We start from the raw sequence: 15,418 nt of genomic DNA on the forward strand, positions 1-15,418 counted from the left end.
GTTTGACCCGTTCCATTCATTCCATTCCAGCCATAACAATGAGCCTGTCCTCCTATAGCTCCTCCCACCAGCCTCCTCTGATATGAATAGTTTAACCTAAGTACATTTTCATAATGGATACGTGTGGTAGATGTTGTGAGATTGTCTTGGCTGTCTGTTAAAGTTGTGATGACTTAGAATGACTTATTGATTTGCAGTGTGTTCAAGAATCAGCCATCCATTCTTATGGGGGTGTTTGGCAGTGACTGTATTGACAGAAGGCTTTGCAGATCTACACCATTTGTTTCTACAGTAAAGATTTTTGTTTGATGGTTGACACTGTGCCAAACATAGTATTCATTATATTCAATGTAGCGTTAGTCGGAATGCTGGGGACTTACACTTCATTAAATATCTGGCATCTAAAGAAATGCATGGGTCGTTTACAAACAGGTATACTGTAAATTACTTCACGGATTGTTGTTATACTGACAATTATTTAGGATGCGATGAATGGAAATCTGGGTCACATCTGGGGTGGGCCCTTACTGTAATGAATGATGTAATTGAATTCGAAAATGAAAACCTATAACCACTGTTTGGGCTATTCCAGTGCCAGTCATTCTTTAATCTTCTTCTAAATATTTAATACTATATATTCAGTTATACCAGAATACAGACATCTGTGGTAATAATTTGATGTGGGAGGTGGACTCCAACCACGCTGAGTGCATTCTACAGTCATAATTGACCAGTGAAAAATCCAATTGGGGCTTATTAGTTCAAACCTGTAACGTCTGTAGAGACAAAGTTGATTCCCATGTGCCCCTGCAGTCCCCGTTCTCCCCGACACAATGCCTAAACCCCCATTACCCTGTCACTGGCAATTAGCAAGGGCCATCATTTCATCTGCTAATGGATGTGATGGGGAACATTCTGACAGCAGACTATGCACTGGCTGACACGTATGTCTGAATGATGAGTGTTAAAGTCCATCACACACACACACACACACACACACACACACACACACACACACACACACACACACACACACACACACACACACACACACACACACACACACACACACACACACACACACACACACACACACACACACACACACACACACACACACACACACACACACACGCACACACGCACACACGCACACACGCGCACGCACACACTCGCACGCACGCACACACACACGCACGCACGCACATACGGCTTCTGCTCCACTGCATGCTGCCAGCCTGACGGACGGAGTGAGTGTGTGCATGTGTGTGTGTGTGTCTGTGTGTACTGGTGCATTGATTTCCTATAGCGCTGACACAGTAGTGAGCAGTGTGTAAAGCAAAGCATGTTAGACTGCTCACCTGTGACAAGGCTGCATGGAGAGAACACAGAAAGGAGGATCTTATAAGATACCGCCTCTTAACATTGATAGTGTCCAGATCTTATAATGGTCAGATCAATACTGTGTAGTTTCTGTTGGCTAACTAGTTAATCTATCGATTTAGCGTCTTTATCTTCTTGTTGACTCAGCACTTCTCCGGTCAGCGTCAGCCCCAGGCAGCCGTATGGTAAATACGGTGTAATGTTGGAGATGGTGATGACCTTGTGTCTCAAAGGTTTATTAAAATGGAAGATAGGGTAATAGCAAGGCTGTTCCACTGAGGTGTGTGCACAGACCTTATCAAGCCGTTACGGTTGGTGCAGAAATGTGCTGGCAGTCTTTGCCAGCCTGGTCCCAGATCAGTTTGTGCTTTTGCCTACTTCACTGTCATTGTCAAGCCAAACATAAAGTACCAGTCCAAAGACTGGACACACCTACTCATTCAAGGGTTTTTCTTAATTTTTACTTTGTTCTACAATGTAATAATAGTGAAGGCATCAAAACTATGAAATAACACAAATGGAATCATGTAGTAAACAAAAAGTGTTTAACAAATCAAAATATATTCTATATTTTAGATTCTTCAAGGTAGCCTTTGCCTTGATGATAGCTTTACACACTCTTGGCATTCTCTCAACCAGCTTTACCTGGAATGCTTTTCCAACAATCTTGAAGGAGTTCCCACGGCTGTTGGAACCAAAAATCTAAAATTTGGACTCATCAGACCAAAGGACAGATTTCCACTGGTTTAATGTCTATTTCTTGTGTTTCTTGGCCCACGCAAGTCTCTTCTTCTAGTTGGTGTCCTTTAGTAGTTGTTTTTTTTTTGCAGCAATTTGACCATGAAGGCCTGATTCTTGCAGTCTCCTCTGAACAGTTGATGTTGAGATGTGTCTGTTACTTGAACTCTGTGATGCATTTATTTGTAAGTCGCTCTGGATAAGAGCGTCTGCTAAATGACTTAAATGTAAATGTAAATGTAAATTTGGGCTGCAATTTCTGAGGCTGGCAACTCTAATGAACGTATTCTCTGCAGCACAAGGTAACTCTGGGTCTTCCTTTCCTGTGGTGGTCCTCACGAGAGCCAGTTTCATCATAGCGCTTGATGGTTTTTGCAACTGCACTTGAAGAAGTTCTTGAAATGTTCCGTATTGACTGACCTCCATCTCTTAAAGTAATGATAGGCTGTCATTTCGCTTTCCTTATTTGAGTTGTCCTTGCCATAAAATGGACTTAGCTATTTTCTGTATACCACCCAAACCTTTGACTGGTACTGCATATTTTCTTCCTAGGTTTCCAATTGTCTGATTCATCCCCCCTTCCTCTCCCCTGTAACTATTCTCCAGGTTGTTGATGAAAATGAGAACGTGTTCTCAGTCAACTTACCTGGTAAAATACAAAATAAAAACTATGTCTGGGATGTTGTTGTCTTGGGCCTAGTGTGATTCCTTACTGGAACAGAGGAGACAGATAATCAGATAAAGAATGAGAATGAAATCATATTTATTAACAGAAACATGTGAAATGATTTAGAATACACCAAATGAGAATACTGTATAGTGAAGCTAAGGCAGGTTTTCTTCTAGTAGTTTGTTGAAGAACATTACAGTAGTTCAAACTCTAGACGGTGGTAGAGTAGAACACTTATAAAAAGCTGTGGTTACGGATGTATGACTGTAACCTCTGTAATGTTTTTGTCTACCAGAATTCCTGATATGCTTAGTATACATTGTTTGTAATAAGCAGCTATTGCAATGGAGCACCTGGACTGTTCTCATCCTAAATAATCTGTCCTTGGGGACCTTTTGATGATCTTGGAGGACCTGGTTCCTGGTTCTGTCTTGGTGGAATAGAGCTTCCCGGAAGTGACTTTTTTGTAGCAGGTTAGGAGAACGTACGCAGCAGATTAGGATAAATAATGTATCGGGTTAGGAGTATTAGGTTAAGGTTAGGAAAAGGGTTAGGGTTAGCTTAGAGGCTATCCTAACCTGCCATGAAAAGTCACTTCCGGTCATAGCTGTAATCCATCTAGTCACAACCCTGGTTCCTCAATCACCTCCAGGTGGCCTGGTCCTCCTGCGCCACCGAGTTGGGTGTGATCAGGCCGGCGAAGATGGACCTCCCATGAGCAGGGGCTCTGCTTAGCCTGCTGTCCAACCTCTGCCTGGCGTCTTTGACCTTCTTGAGGCAGGAGGCACACAGGCAGCTCTCCCTCACCAGGTACAGACATTCCACTCTCTGGATGGGGTCTATGCCTTTGTCATCCCCCGAGGGGATTGGGTTACACTTCAGGTTGATGCTCTCAAGGTGGGGCAGGTTGCGGAGGCACTCGGGCACCCGGGTCAGGTGGTTGTTGAACAGACCCAGGTGGCGCAGCTCCTTGAGGGCTGCGATGGAGGACGGGATGCTTTCAAGGAGGTTCATGCCCAGGTTGAGGCTCCTCAGCTTCTGCAGGAGGCCGATCTCGTTGGGGAGTCCTATACTGCTCAGTAGATTGTTACACAGGTTGAGGCTGTGTAGGTTCTGGAGGTGCCCGATAGCTTCCGGAACGTGGTCCAGCTGATTGCTGTGGAGATCCAGCCAGCGGAGGTTGACAAACTTGTCGATGGAGTCAGGGATCTTCTTGAGCATGTTGCGGCTCAGGTCCAGCTCGTCCACATCACACAGCTTCAGGATGCACTTGGGAAAGCTGGCGATCTCCATGTTGCTGAGGTCTAGCCGACGTTTGCCGTCCACGGTCAGCTTCAGTGCCAGCTTTGCCATCTTCAGGGTGATTTTCCGGCCTTTGGGCTCTTTTGACTGCTTGTTGCCCTTGGCCATAGTGCTTGAATAAATAAAGGAGGTGGAACGTGTTATGAGTTTAGTGTTTAACAAGTTTGATTAAAGGTGGTTTCCTTGGTTAAGCTTTAACCTGTTCCATCAATATGTTATTCAGTTTTCTATGGTTCTAACTACTTCAAGGATCGTAACAAAGCTCTTAATTTCTCCTTTACACATGAAGTAGACAGTAGAACAATGGAATTACTCGTAGAACCAGAACTTGATGTAATAGATATTGTCATAATCCCTTGTATCCGTGGCAATAGACTTGTCTCACTGTAACTAAGCTCATCACATTACAGCTAAGGACATGACACAGCCGGCTGTTTGCCACTGTAGCAGAGAATGAACATGCACCTTGACCACAACAACTCTCAATCCCACCTTTTAGTAGAATAAAAGAGTGAATAGTCATTGATTTGACTGTATAGCTTGTCTTTAACTGAACAATTATAAATAAGTTTCACCGATTCTCACATTCCCCCTATTTAACCTAACCTCTTACAACACTGACATCAACACTAGAATCTACTGTATGACTTTTCATCAAGTTTCACTTGTTCTGAACTTATAGAATAGAAGAAAAATATGATGTTTTGTTTCTTACCAGCATTGGAGTCAAGTCCACCACCCCCAGATCAGTGCAGAGCCAGAGAGGGTGCAATCTCCAGAGCGAAGACACAGGAATACTCTCCCAAGCTAAGGCCGTGTTTGTCGAGGATCATTCCATCTCCCTGGCTGTGAATTATACATAAGAGCCACCGAGAGCCATGTAAATAAAAACCAGGAAGTGCATCGCTCCGACGTTTTTAAGTGGACGCAGCTGAGGCCCTGTGTTTAACTGTCAGCCTGGCCTGGGTGCACTGTGAGTGCTGCAAGCTTTGTCACGTTTTTCTTTGTAACCAAGCAACTGAATTTGGTTTATAACTAGGTCTGAGGCCTACAGGGAAAGAGCTAGTGTATTGTTGTTGCTGTTAATACCTTACTGTGTACATTCTGCACACAGTTAGCATACAGTTGAAAATCAGAAGAAATAAGCACAAATAAGCCTGTCATGTTGAGACATAAATGGTGTAACATTTTTGACTATTTTCGTGTTATATTCTCATACTTCTCAAGTCATTTACTGCTACATTTACTTCCATGTACATATAAGTACCTAAGTGGGCCCTCATCCTATAGGAATGGAAAAGCAAAAACAACATGTTTTCTTTTACTTGGAGATAAAGAGATTGATCTTTGGCTATTGGAAGCCCTAAGAGAGTAATGTAATTCAACTTAAAGACATCAAGACGGAGTCAAAAGTAGTGCATATAAATGAACTTGTCCCCTTCGATCTGGTCCCCTTCCCATGTTTGTAAATAGCACAGACTATGACCCACATCTCAGACTTCGCCCAATTAGTGTTATGAAATCTGTCACATGGTTCATAAGATACCTTAAAGCCACACACATACCTTGCAGTGACATTACTCAACCCTGTCAACAAGTGTATTTTTAGCCAGATGGGTATTTCATAACACATTCAAGATACACTAATCTCAGTCAGTATCATTTAGCGCCAATAGATGGCACCATGATAAGGGGTGATGGAAAATACATGAATGTTACCTTGATCCAAAACTTCAGCAGCACAGATTTGTGTAGAATTCTTAAAATTCCATGATTTGGTATTCTACTGAGAATGGTTCTAAGAACGGAACAGGTATTTATGAGGTCACTCACTGCTGTAAATCGATACATTCTAAATCTATGGTCAGTCTTGTTTGCATGTATATGAGAGATATTTGGAGGTCATTGCTGATAGAGATGTAATCTGAAGGAGGAAAATACTTCAACGTACCTCGTAAAGCACACATTTCCATCAAATCTGTGCTCTTGACATTTCCCATGGCCGTTGTAAATTTAATTGGTTTGACAACTGAATCTGGTGTCAATAAAATGTAAGGGTATAGTTTACCCTAGCCAGTTAGACAGTACCAACTTTGCTTCAGTGCCTGAATTTCACATAGACCATATGCAAATGTAGGCCTGTAATGAAGACAGACAGACAGACAGACGTACTGACCTACTTAATTGAGCGAGGCCCACTGCACCTTGTGAACGTTTGAATAGGCTGGATAGATTACGCTTGATGATCTGGAGAGAGGGAGAGAGGGAGAGAGAGAGAGAGAGAGAGAGAGAGAGAGAGAGAGAGAGAGAGAGAGAGAGAGAGAGAGAGAGAAATGGTGTTCCAACAAAGGACCAGTTGCCAGGTCCATGAATACAAATTGCATCTAGACACCGTTGCCCTAGAGCAGACAAAAACTATACATACCTCGGCCTAAACATCAGTGCCACAGGAAACTTCCACAAAGCTGTGAACGATCTGAGAGACATGGCAAGAAGGGCCGTCTATGCCATCAAAAGGAACATAACATTTGACATACCAATTAGGATCTGGCTAAAAATACTTGAATCAGTTATAGATCCCATTGCCCTCTATGGTTGTGAGGTCTGGGGTCCGCTCACCAACCAAGAATTCCCAAAATGGGGCAAACACCAAATTGAGACTCAGCATGCAGAATTCTGCAAAAATACCCTCTGTGTACAATGTAAAATACCAAATAATGCATACAGAGCAGAATTAGGGCAATACCCACTAATTATCAAAATCCAGAAAAGAGACGTTAAATTCTACAACCACCGAAAAGGAAGTGATTCCCAAACCTTCCATAACAAAGCCATCACCTACAGAGAGATGAACCTGGAGAAGAGCCTCCTAAGCAAGCTGGTCCTGGGGATCGATTCACAAACACAAACAGACCCCACAGTGCCTCAGGACAGCAACACCACTAGACACAACCAAATCAGGAGAAAACAAAAGATAATCACTTGACACATTGGAAAGAATTGACAAAAAAACAGAGCAATCTAAATGCTATTTGGCCCTAAACAGAGAGTACACAGTGGCAGAAAACCCGACCACTGTGACTGACCCAACATTAAGGAAATCTTTGACTATGTACTGTGTGCATAGCCTTGCTATTGAGAAAGGCCGCCGAAGGCAGACCTGGCTCTCAAGAGAAGACAGGCTATGTGCACATTGCCCACAAAATGAGGTGGAAACTAAGCTGCACTTCCTAACCTCCTGCCAAATGTGTGACCATATTAGAGACACATATTTCCCTCAGATTACACAGACCCACAAAGAATGTGAAAACAAACTCCCATATCTATTGGGTGAAATACCACAGTGTGCAATCACAGCAGCAAGATTTGTGACCTTTTGCCATTAGAAAAGAGCAACCAGTGAAGAACAAACACCATTGTAAATAAAACCTATATTTGTTTATTTATTTTCCCTTTTGTAATTTAACTATTTGCACATCATTACAACACTGTATATAGACTTAATCAGATAGAAAGATGTGTTGGCATCGAGTAATTGTCTCTGGCCCCCTCCCAGTTAGGGGGAGTGATGAGCTCTACAGCAGAGTCTCACAACTCAATCACTGGTTGAAAACTGTTTTCTGCCCCTCCCAAAAGTTAGAATTTGTAGATAATTGGCCCTCTTTCTGGGTCTCACACACAAACAGTACCAAGCCTGACCTGCTGAGGAGTGACAGACTCCATCCTAGATGGAGGGGTGCTCTCATATTATCTACCAACATAGACAGGGCTCTAACTCCTCTAGCTCCACAATGAAATAGGGTGCAGGCCAGGCAGCAGGCTGTTAGTCAGCCTGCCAGCATAGTGGAGTCTGCCACTAGCACAGTCAGTGTAGTCAGCTCAGCTATCCGCATTGAGAACGTGTCTGTGCCTCGACCTAGGTTGGGCAAAACTAAACATGGCGGTGTTCGCAGTAGCAATCTCACTAGGATAAAGACCTCCTCCATTCCTGTCATTATTGAAACAGATCATGATACCTCACATCTCAAAATAGGGCTACTTAATGTTAGATCCCTTACTTCAAAGGCAATTATAATCAATTAACTAATCACTGATCATAATCTTGATGTGATTGGCCTGACTGAAACATGGCTTAAGCCTGATGAATTTACTGCGTTAAATGAGGCCTCACCTCCTGGCTACACTAGTGACCATATCCCCCCTGCATCCCGCAAAGGCGGAGGTGTTGCTAACATTTACGATAGCAAATTTCAATTTACAATAAATAAAGAAATAAAATAAAATAAAATGACCTTTTCGTCTTTTGAGCATCTAGTCATGAAATCTATGCAGCCTACTCAATCACTTTTTATAGCTACTGTTTACAGGCCTCCTGGGCCATATACAGTGTTCCTCATTGAGTTCCCTGAATTCCTATCGGACCTTGTAGTCATAGCAGATAATATTCTAATCTTCTAATCATAAGTCATTTTTGGTGACTTTAATATTCACATGGAAAAGTCCACAGACCCACTCCAAAAGGCTTTCGGAGACATCATCGACTCAGTGGGTTTTGTCCAACATGTCTCTGGACCTACTCACAGTCATACTCTGGACCTAGTTTTGTCCCATGGAATAAATGTTGTGGATCTTAATGTTTTTCCTCATAATCCTGGACTATCGGACCACTATTTTATTACGTTTGCAATTGCAACAAATAATCTGCTCAGACTCCAACCAAGGAACATCAAAAGTTGTGCTATAAATTCACAGACAACACAAAGATTCCTTGATGTCCTTCCAGACTCCCTCTGTCTAACCAAGGACGTCAGAGGACAAAAATAAGTTCACCGCCTAACTGAGGAACTCAATTTGACCTTGCGCAATACCCTAGATGCAGCTGCACCCCTAAAAACTAAAAACATTTGTCATAAGAAACTAGCTCCCTGGTATACAGAAAATACCCAAGCTCTGAAGCAAGCTTCCAGAAAATTGGAACGGAAATGGCGCCACACCAAACTGGAAGTCTTCCGACTAGCTTGGAAAGACAGTACCGTACAGTATCGAAGAGCCCTTACAGTTGCTCATCCTATTTTTCCAACTTAATTGAGGAAAATAAGAACAATCTGAAATTCCTTTTTGTTACTGTCGCAAAGCTAACTAAAAAGCAGCATTCCTCAAGAGAGGATGGCTTTCACTTCAGCAGTACTAAATTCATGAAATTCTTTGAGGAAAAGCTCAGTTGAGTCTGCACAACTCTGCCAGGACCTAGGATCAAGAGAGACACTCAAGTATTTTAGTACTATATCTGTTGTGTCATGTTTTGTCTTATATTGTCTTGTCATTATGCTTTTCCTTCTGTTCGTTTCCCCCTGCTGGTCTTATTAGGTTCGTTCCTTTTTTTCTCTCTCCCTCCCTCTCTCTCCTCTCTATCATTCCGTTCCTGCTCCCAGCTGTTCCTCATTCTCCTACTCAATCATTTAGTCTTTTCACACCTGTTCCCTATCTTGTCTTCTGATTAGAGTCCCTATTTCTCCCCTTGTTTTCCGTTTCTGTCCTGTCGGATCCTTGTATATTGTTCGCCGTGCTGTGTCTTTGTCTCGCCTTGTCGTGTCTTGTTTCCCTCAGATGCTGCGTGTGAGCAGGTGTCTGAGTCTGCTACGGTCGGTGCCTTCCCGAGGCAACCTACAGTTAATGGTCGAGTCTCCAGTCTGTCCTCGTCACTACGAGTGGAATTAAGTTTTTTATGTTTTGTTTTCTGCTCTGATTGTCCAGGAGTATTGCCTATTTCCTTTACTGGAATAAAGACTCTGTTTTCGCCAAGTCGCTTTTGGGTCCTCATTCACCTGCTTAACAGAAGGATCCGACCTAGAATGGACCCAGCGACTATGGATTCTCTCTACTCTACTCTCGAGTTCCAGGGAGCGATGCTCGGCAGACACGAGCAGGAATTGTCTGCTGCTCGGCATGCCGTTGAGACCCTGGCCGCTCAGGTCTCCGACCTCTCAGGACAGTATCAGAGTCTTCGTCTCGTGCCACCAGCTACTTCCGGGTCTTCCGAGCCTCCGGAACCTAGGGTTAATAACCCACCATGTTATTCTGGGCAGCCCACTGAGTGCCGCTCCTTTCTCACCCAGTGTGATATAGTGTTCTCTCTCCAACCCAACACATACTCAAGAGAGAGAGCTCGGATCGCCTACGTCATATCACTCCTTACTGGTCGGGCTCGGCAGTGGGGCACAGCTATCTGGGAGGCAAGCGCTGAGTGTACTAATGATTATCTGAACTTTAAAGAGGAGATGATAAGGGTTTTTGATCGTTCAGTTTTTGGGAAAGAAGCTTCCTGGTCCCTGTCTTCCCTATGTCAAGGTAATCGATCCATAACGGATTACTCTATAGAGTTTCGCACTCTTGCTGCCTCCAGTAACTGGAACGAGCAGGCGTTGCTCGCTCGTTTTCTGGAGGGACTCCACGCTAAGGTTAAGGATGAGATTCTCTCTCGGGAGGTTCCATCCAGCGTGGATTCTTTGATTGAACTCGCTATTCGTATTGAACGACGGGTAGATCTTCGTCACCGAGCTCATAGAAGAGAGCTCGCGTTAACTGTGTCTCCCCTCTCTCCGACACTACCATCTTTCCCCACTGACTCTGGTGTTGAGCCCATGCAGCTGGGGGGTATTCGAATTTCGACTAAGGAGAGGGAACGGAGAATCACCAACCGCCTCTGTCTCTATTGCGGTTCCGCTGGTCATTTTTGTCATTTCATGTCCAGTTAAAGGCCAGAGCTCATCAGTAAGCGGAGGGCGACTGATAAGCGCTACTAGACGGTCCTCTCCGTCAAGTACCTGTACTACCTTACCGGTCCATCTACGCTGGACCGGATCGGCAGCTTCCTGCAGTGCATTAATAGACTCTGGGGCGGAGGGCTGTTTTATGGACGAAGCCTGGGCTCGGGAACATGACATTCCTCTCAGACAGTTAGGGAGCCCACGGTCATGTTCGCCTTGGATGGTAGTCCTCTCCCCAGTATATTATGTGAAACACTACCTTTAACCCTCACTGTATCTGGTAACCATAGTGAGACCATTTCTTTTTTGATTTTTTGTTCACCTTTTACACCTGTTGTTTTGGGTCATCCCTGGCTAGTGTGTCATAATCCTTCTTTTGATTGGTCTAGTAATTCTATCCTTTCCTGGAACGTTTCTTGTCATGTGAAGTGTTTAATGTCTGATATTCCTCCTGTTTCTTCTGCTCCCTCTTCACAGGAGGAACCTGGTGATTTGACAGGAGTGCCGGAGGAATATCATGGTCTGCGCACGGTCTTCAGTCGGTCCAGAACCAACTCCCTTCCTCCTCACCGGTCGTATGATTGTTGTTCTGATCTCCTCAAGAAGCGTTTTGCATCCGCTCCTATCCTTGTTGCACCTGACGTCACTAAACAGTTTATTGTCGAGGTTGACGCGTCGGGGGAGTGGGCGTGGGAGCCATTCTGTCCCAGCGCTCCGATACTGACGATGGGGTCCACCCTTGCGCGTATTTTCTCATCGCCTGTCACCGTCAAGGAACGTAGGACCACTATGATGTGGCTAACATAATGCGAACTGCAGCTGCCATCCGTTTAGCCCTCAAAGGCAAATGGCGACAGTGGTTGGAAACAGAGGGCTTGTTCTAGGTCCCAAGAAACCGTTCTGTTGAATCTGACAATTAATCTTTGTCGTTTGGACTGACCAAAGGAACCTTGAGTACATCACGTTCTGCAAAAATGATGCAAACGACTGAATGCGCGTCATGCTCGTTGGGCGTTGTTTTTCGCTCGTTACGAGTTCGTTATTTCTTATTGCCCGGGAACTAAGAACACCAAGCCTCATGCTTTATCCCGTCTCTTTAGTTCTTCTGTGGCTTCTACCGATCCCGAGGGGATCCTTCCTGTTGGGCGTGTTGTCGGGTTGACTGTCTGGGGAATTGAGAGACAGGTTAAGCAAGCACTCACTCACACTCCGTCGCCGGGCGCTTGTCCTAGTAACCTTCTTTTCGTATTCGTTCTGCCTTATTATTATTTGTCTGGTCTGAACATTTGAACATCTCCTGTCTCTACTCGTCTGGCTGTTCTTCAGTGTTCTTCAGTGGGCGCACTCTGCCAAGTTAGCTAATCCATCAAGCTGCATACTGTCACGCCTTGGTCATTGTATCTTGTGTTTTTGTTATATGTTTGGGTAGGTCAGGGTGTGACATGGGTTTATATGTTGTATTTCGTATTAGGGTTTGTATTAATTGGGAGTGTGTATTATTAGGGGTGTGTCTAGTTAGGCTTGGCTGCCTGAGGCGATTCCTAATTGGAGTCAGCTGATTCTCGTTGTCTCGGATTGGGAACCGTATTTAGGCAGCCTGAGTGCGCGTTGTATTTCGTGGGCGATTGTACCTGTCTTAGTGTTAGTCACCAGATAGGCTGTATTAGTTTCATTCGTTTGTTGTTTTCTTCTTCGTTATTTCATGTACTGTATTAGCTTCATTAAAAGTCATGAGTAACCTACACGCTGCATTTCGGTCTGACTTTCTACAAACAACAGATGAAGATCATTACACATACTGGACCCTATTCCAACTAAACTACTGAAAGAGCTACTTCCTGTGCTTGGTCCTCCTATGTTGAACATAATAAATGGCTCTCTATCCACCGGATGTGTACCAAACTCACTAAAAGTGGCAGTAACAAAGCCTCTCTTGAAAAAGCCAAACCTTGACCCAGAAAATATTTAAAAAACTATCAGCCTATATCGAATCTTCCATTCCTCTCAAAAACATTTGAAAAACTGGCCACCCCACACTGGCCTTTCTAGGGAGTTTTTCCTAGCCACCGTGCTTCTACACCTGCATTGCTTGCTGTTTGGGGTTTTAGGCTGGGTTTCTGTACAGCACTTTGAAATATCAGCTGATGTACGAAGGGCGATATAAATACATTTGATTTGATTTGATTAACATGACATTTATGTTTTTCTTGATTATTTTGGAAGTGTTATGTTATTTGTACATTTTTATTGTTTATTTCACTTTTGTTTATTATCTATTTCACTTGCTTTGGCAATGTTATCATATGTTTCCCATGCCAACAAAGCCCTTAAATTGAAATGAATTGAGAAAGGTAAAGAGGATGAGGGGGGGGTTGTCCACAGACAGAGACCAAGCTAGACATATCCCCCAGGTCATTGTGTCTTTCAATGGGATCCTGTTTCTGGTCCCCAGGAGGACAGCACATCACAAGGGCCTCTTGTTTACCTGTGTTCAGTCTGTCAACCTCCCCTGTAAAAAGAGCTCTGCTTTACTTGACAGGTGATGATCCCTCTGTAACAGCCAGACAACCAGTAGAGTATAAACACACATACCTGCATTTCCTTAACTGGTGTTTTAACTAACCTATTCATTTAGTTATTTTATTGGTTTATTCGACTCATACACACTGATTCTACTTATGGTTTCTTTCAAGAAAACCCTCCAGTAGCTGACAATGTCAAACACTGACACTCAGCAATCAATCATACTGGGTTATCTACTGCTGCGATACTAGCACATTGGCCAAGTGCTGAGGCTGGATTGCTGGACACAACGGCTGCATTTAGACAGGCAGCCCAAATATGATACTTCTTTCACGAATTGGTCTTTTGACATCAGCTCTGAAAAAATATCTGCTGTGAAAAAATCTTGACATAATTGGTCAAAAGACCATAACTGGTCAAAAGACCAATTAGTGGGAAAAATATCGGAATTGGGCTGCCTGTGTGAACACAGCCATTCGTGTTCACACCCTTGTTAGCAGGACATCCGTTCTGTCCGGTCTAGCTTTCCTACTCCCAACCCTGTGCCAGCTGACAGTGTATGTTACAGCCTCTCGGTTTTCTTCCTCTGTTATTGTGTAACTGCCCTATTGGGCATGTCTCTCCCTGATCTGTTTCACCTGACTTGTCTCCACCCCCCCTCCAGCCCCCATCCGAGCTTCCCCGAGTTCTCCAAGAGCCTCCGGAGACTGCCCGATTCACATCTTCCCGAGCCGATGCAGCTCTGCAGGGCCAGGTTGTCTCCAGCCGAACGCGTACGCAGACTTGAGACCCAGAGTTGTCTGTATTGCGGTACTGCTGGTCATTATGTATCTACATGTCCCTTCAAGAGACCTAGCTCATTCGTTGGAGTGAGTACTCTGGTGGGCCTTAAAGAAAAATGTCCGTCTCCCCTTACTCACCCCCCTCTCTGTGCCATCCTGCGGTGGGGTGATGTGAGTCTCATGGACTTTAACCTGGAGTCCGAGCTGGGCATCCCCACTCAACCCCTCTCCATTCCCATGGGCGTTAGAGCGCTGTACAGGTGCTCTATAAGCTGGGTCACCCACCAGACCCCCCCCCCCAACGTCAACCTACGAGTGTCGGAAACACAGCGAGACGATCAAATTCCTGCTGGTTGCCTGGGCTACTGGTGCCATAGTGGGCTGGAGCCCGTCCTGCCACACTCATTGCCTGAAGTCAGCTCTGCCTGCCCCGGACCTCTCCGCCAGCTCCACAGAGTACCAGGACCTCTGGGAGGGGTTCAGTAAGGGGCCATTTCGCTTCCGCTGCACCGACCGGTATCCAAGAAGGTCAAGCCTGAGGCGCTGGCACGCCACTGTAGTGCCGCGGCTACATCCCCGGAAGCTGAGACTTTTCCTCCCCGCTCCAAGATCATTAGCCCCTCTGCTATTTGTCCTCTGTTGCCCCGTACCCTCCGTATTTTTCTTAACTTGGCTCTGTCTAGAGTCAAAACCTTGTCTGACTGCCCTTTTTGTCTTCTGTTTCTCGGCCCATCCCTCCCCCTGTGTCATCGGTAGCCAGCCAGCCAGCATACACTGTGAGACGCATCCTGAAGGTTCGTCCACGGAGCAGTACCTGGTTGACTGGGAGAGTTATGGCCCAGAGGAGAGGTGCTGGGTTCCCGCTAAAGACATCTTGGACCCGGCCCTCATCGCCGACTCCCCCCCCCCACCACCCCAGTCTACCAAGTCCTCCTGCCGTCCAGTACCTTTGCCACTACTCTGGGTTATCCATCCCTGCCTGCCTTGACCTGTCGTTTGACTGCCCTTGTTGTTGCAAGAAACATTGTTACTTCAACACAGTCTGCACTTGGGTCTTACCTGGAACTTGGTAGGGTCACTAGGTACAGAGTTTTCATTATGTGTTAAATATTTAAGGCCCCAAGTGACTAATTGTCTGATGATACTAATTGTCTGGATTTCTGTACAATTCTCATTTCTTTTCTTGGCATGTCTTTGACTGTGGAGCTGTTTTGTTTTGGTATTGTAATTCCTTTCAAAGATAGCAAAGTTAG

The 15,418-nt window shown here is 44.8% G+C and overlaps 1 protein-coding gene across 1 annotated transcript; it reads right to left on the reverse strand.

Moving 5' to 3' along the window:
- Positions 1–2,862: 2,862 nt before the first annotated feature.
- On the reverse strand, positions 2,863–5,084 carry LOC124047571 (leucine-rich repeat-containing protein 18-like). Its single transcript, XM_046367880.1, has 2 exons — positions 4,809–5,084; positions 2,863–4,205 (listed from the first exon to the last, which is right to left on the reverse strand). The coding sequence occupies exon 2, from the start codon at positions 4,199–4,201 to the stop codon at positions 3,434–3,436; it is 768 nt and encodes a 255-aa protein (XP_046223836.1). The 5' UTR covers positions 4,202–4,205; positions 4,809–5,084; the 3' UTR covers positions 2,863–3,433.
- Between the last annotated feature and the right edge of the window lie 10,334 nt (positions 5,085–15,418).

This window comes from Oncorhynchus gorbuscha, linkage group LG11, assembly GCF_021184085.1.
Source record: "Oncorhynchus gorbuscha isolate QuinsamMale2020 ecotype Even-year linkage group LG11, OgorEven_v1.0, whole genome shotgun sequence".
Classification (NCBI taxonomy): Eukaryota; Metazoa; Chordata; class Actinopteri; order Salmoniformes; family Salmonidae; genus Oncorhynchus; species Oncorhynchus gorbuscha.

Coding starts and splice junctions, on each gene's coding strand:
- LOC124047571 (XM_046367880.1), bottom strand. CDS start 4,201: ATGGCCAAGGGCAACAAGCAGTCAAAAGAGCCCAAAGGCCGGAAAATC.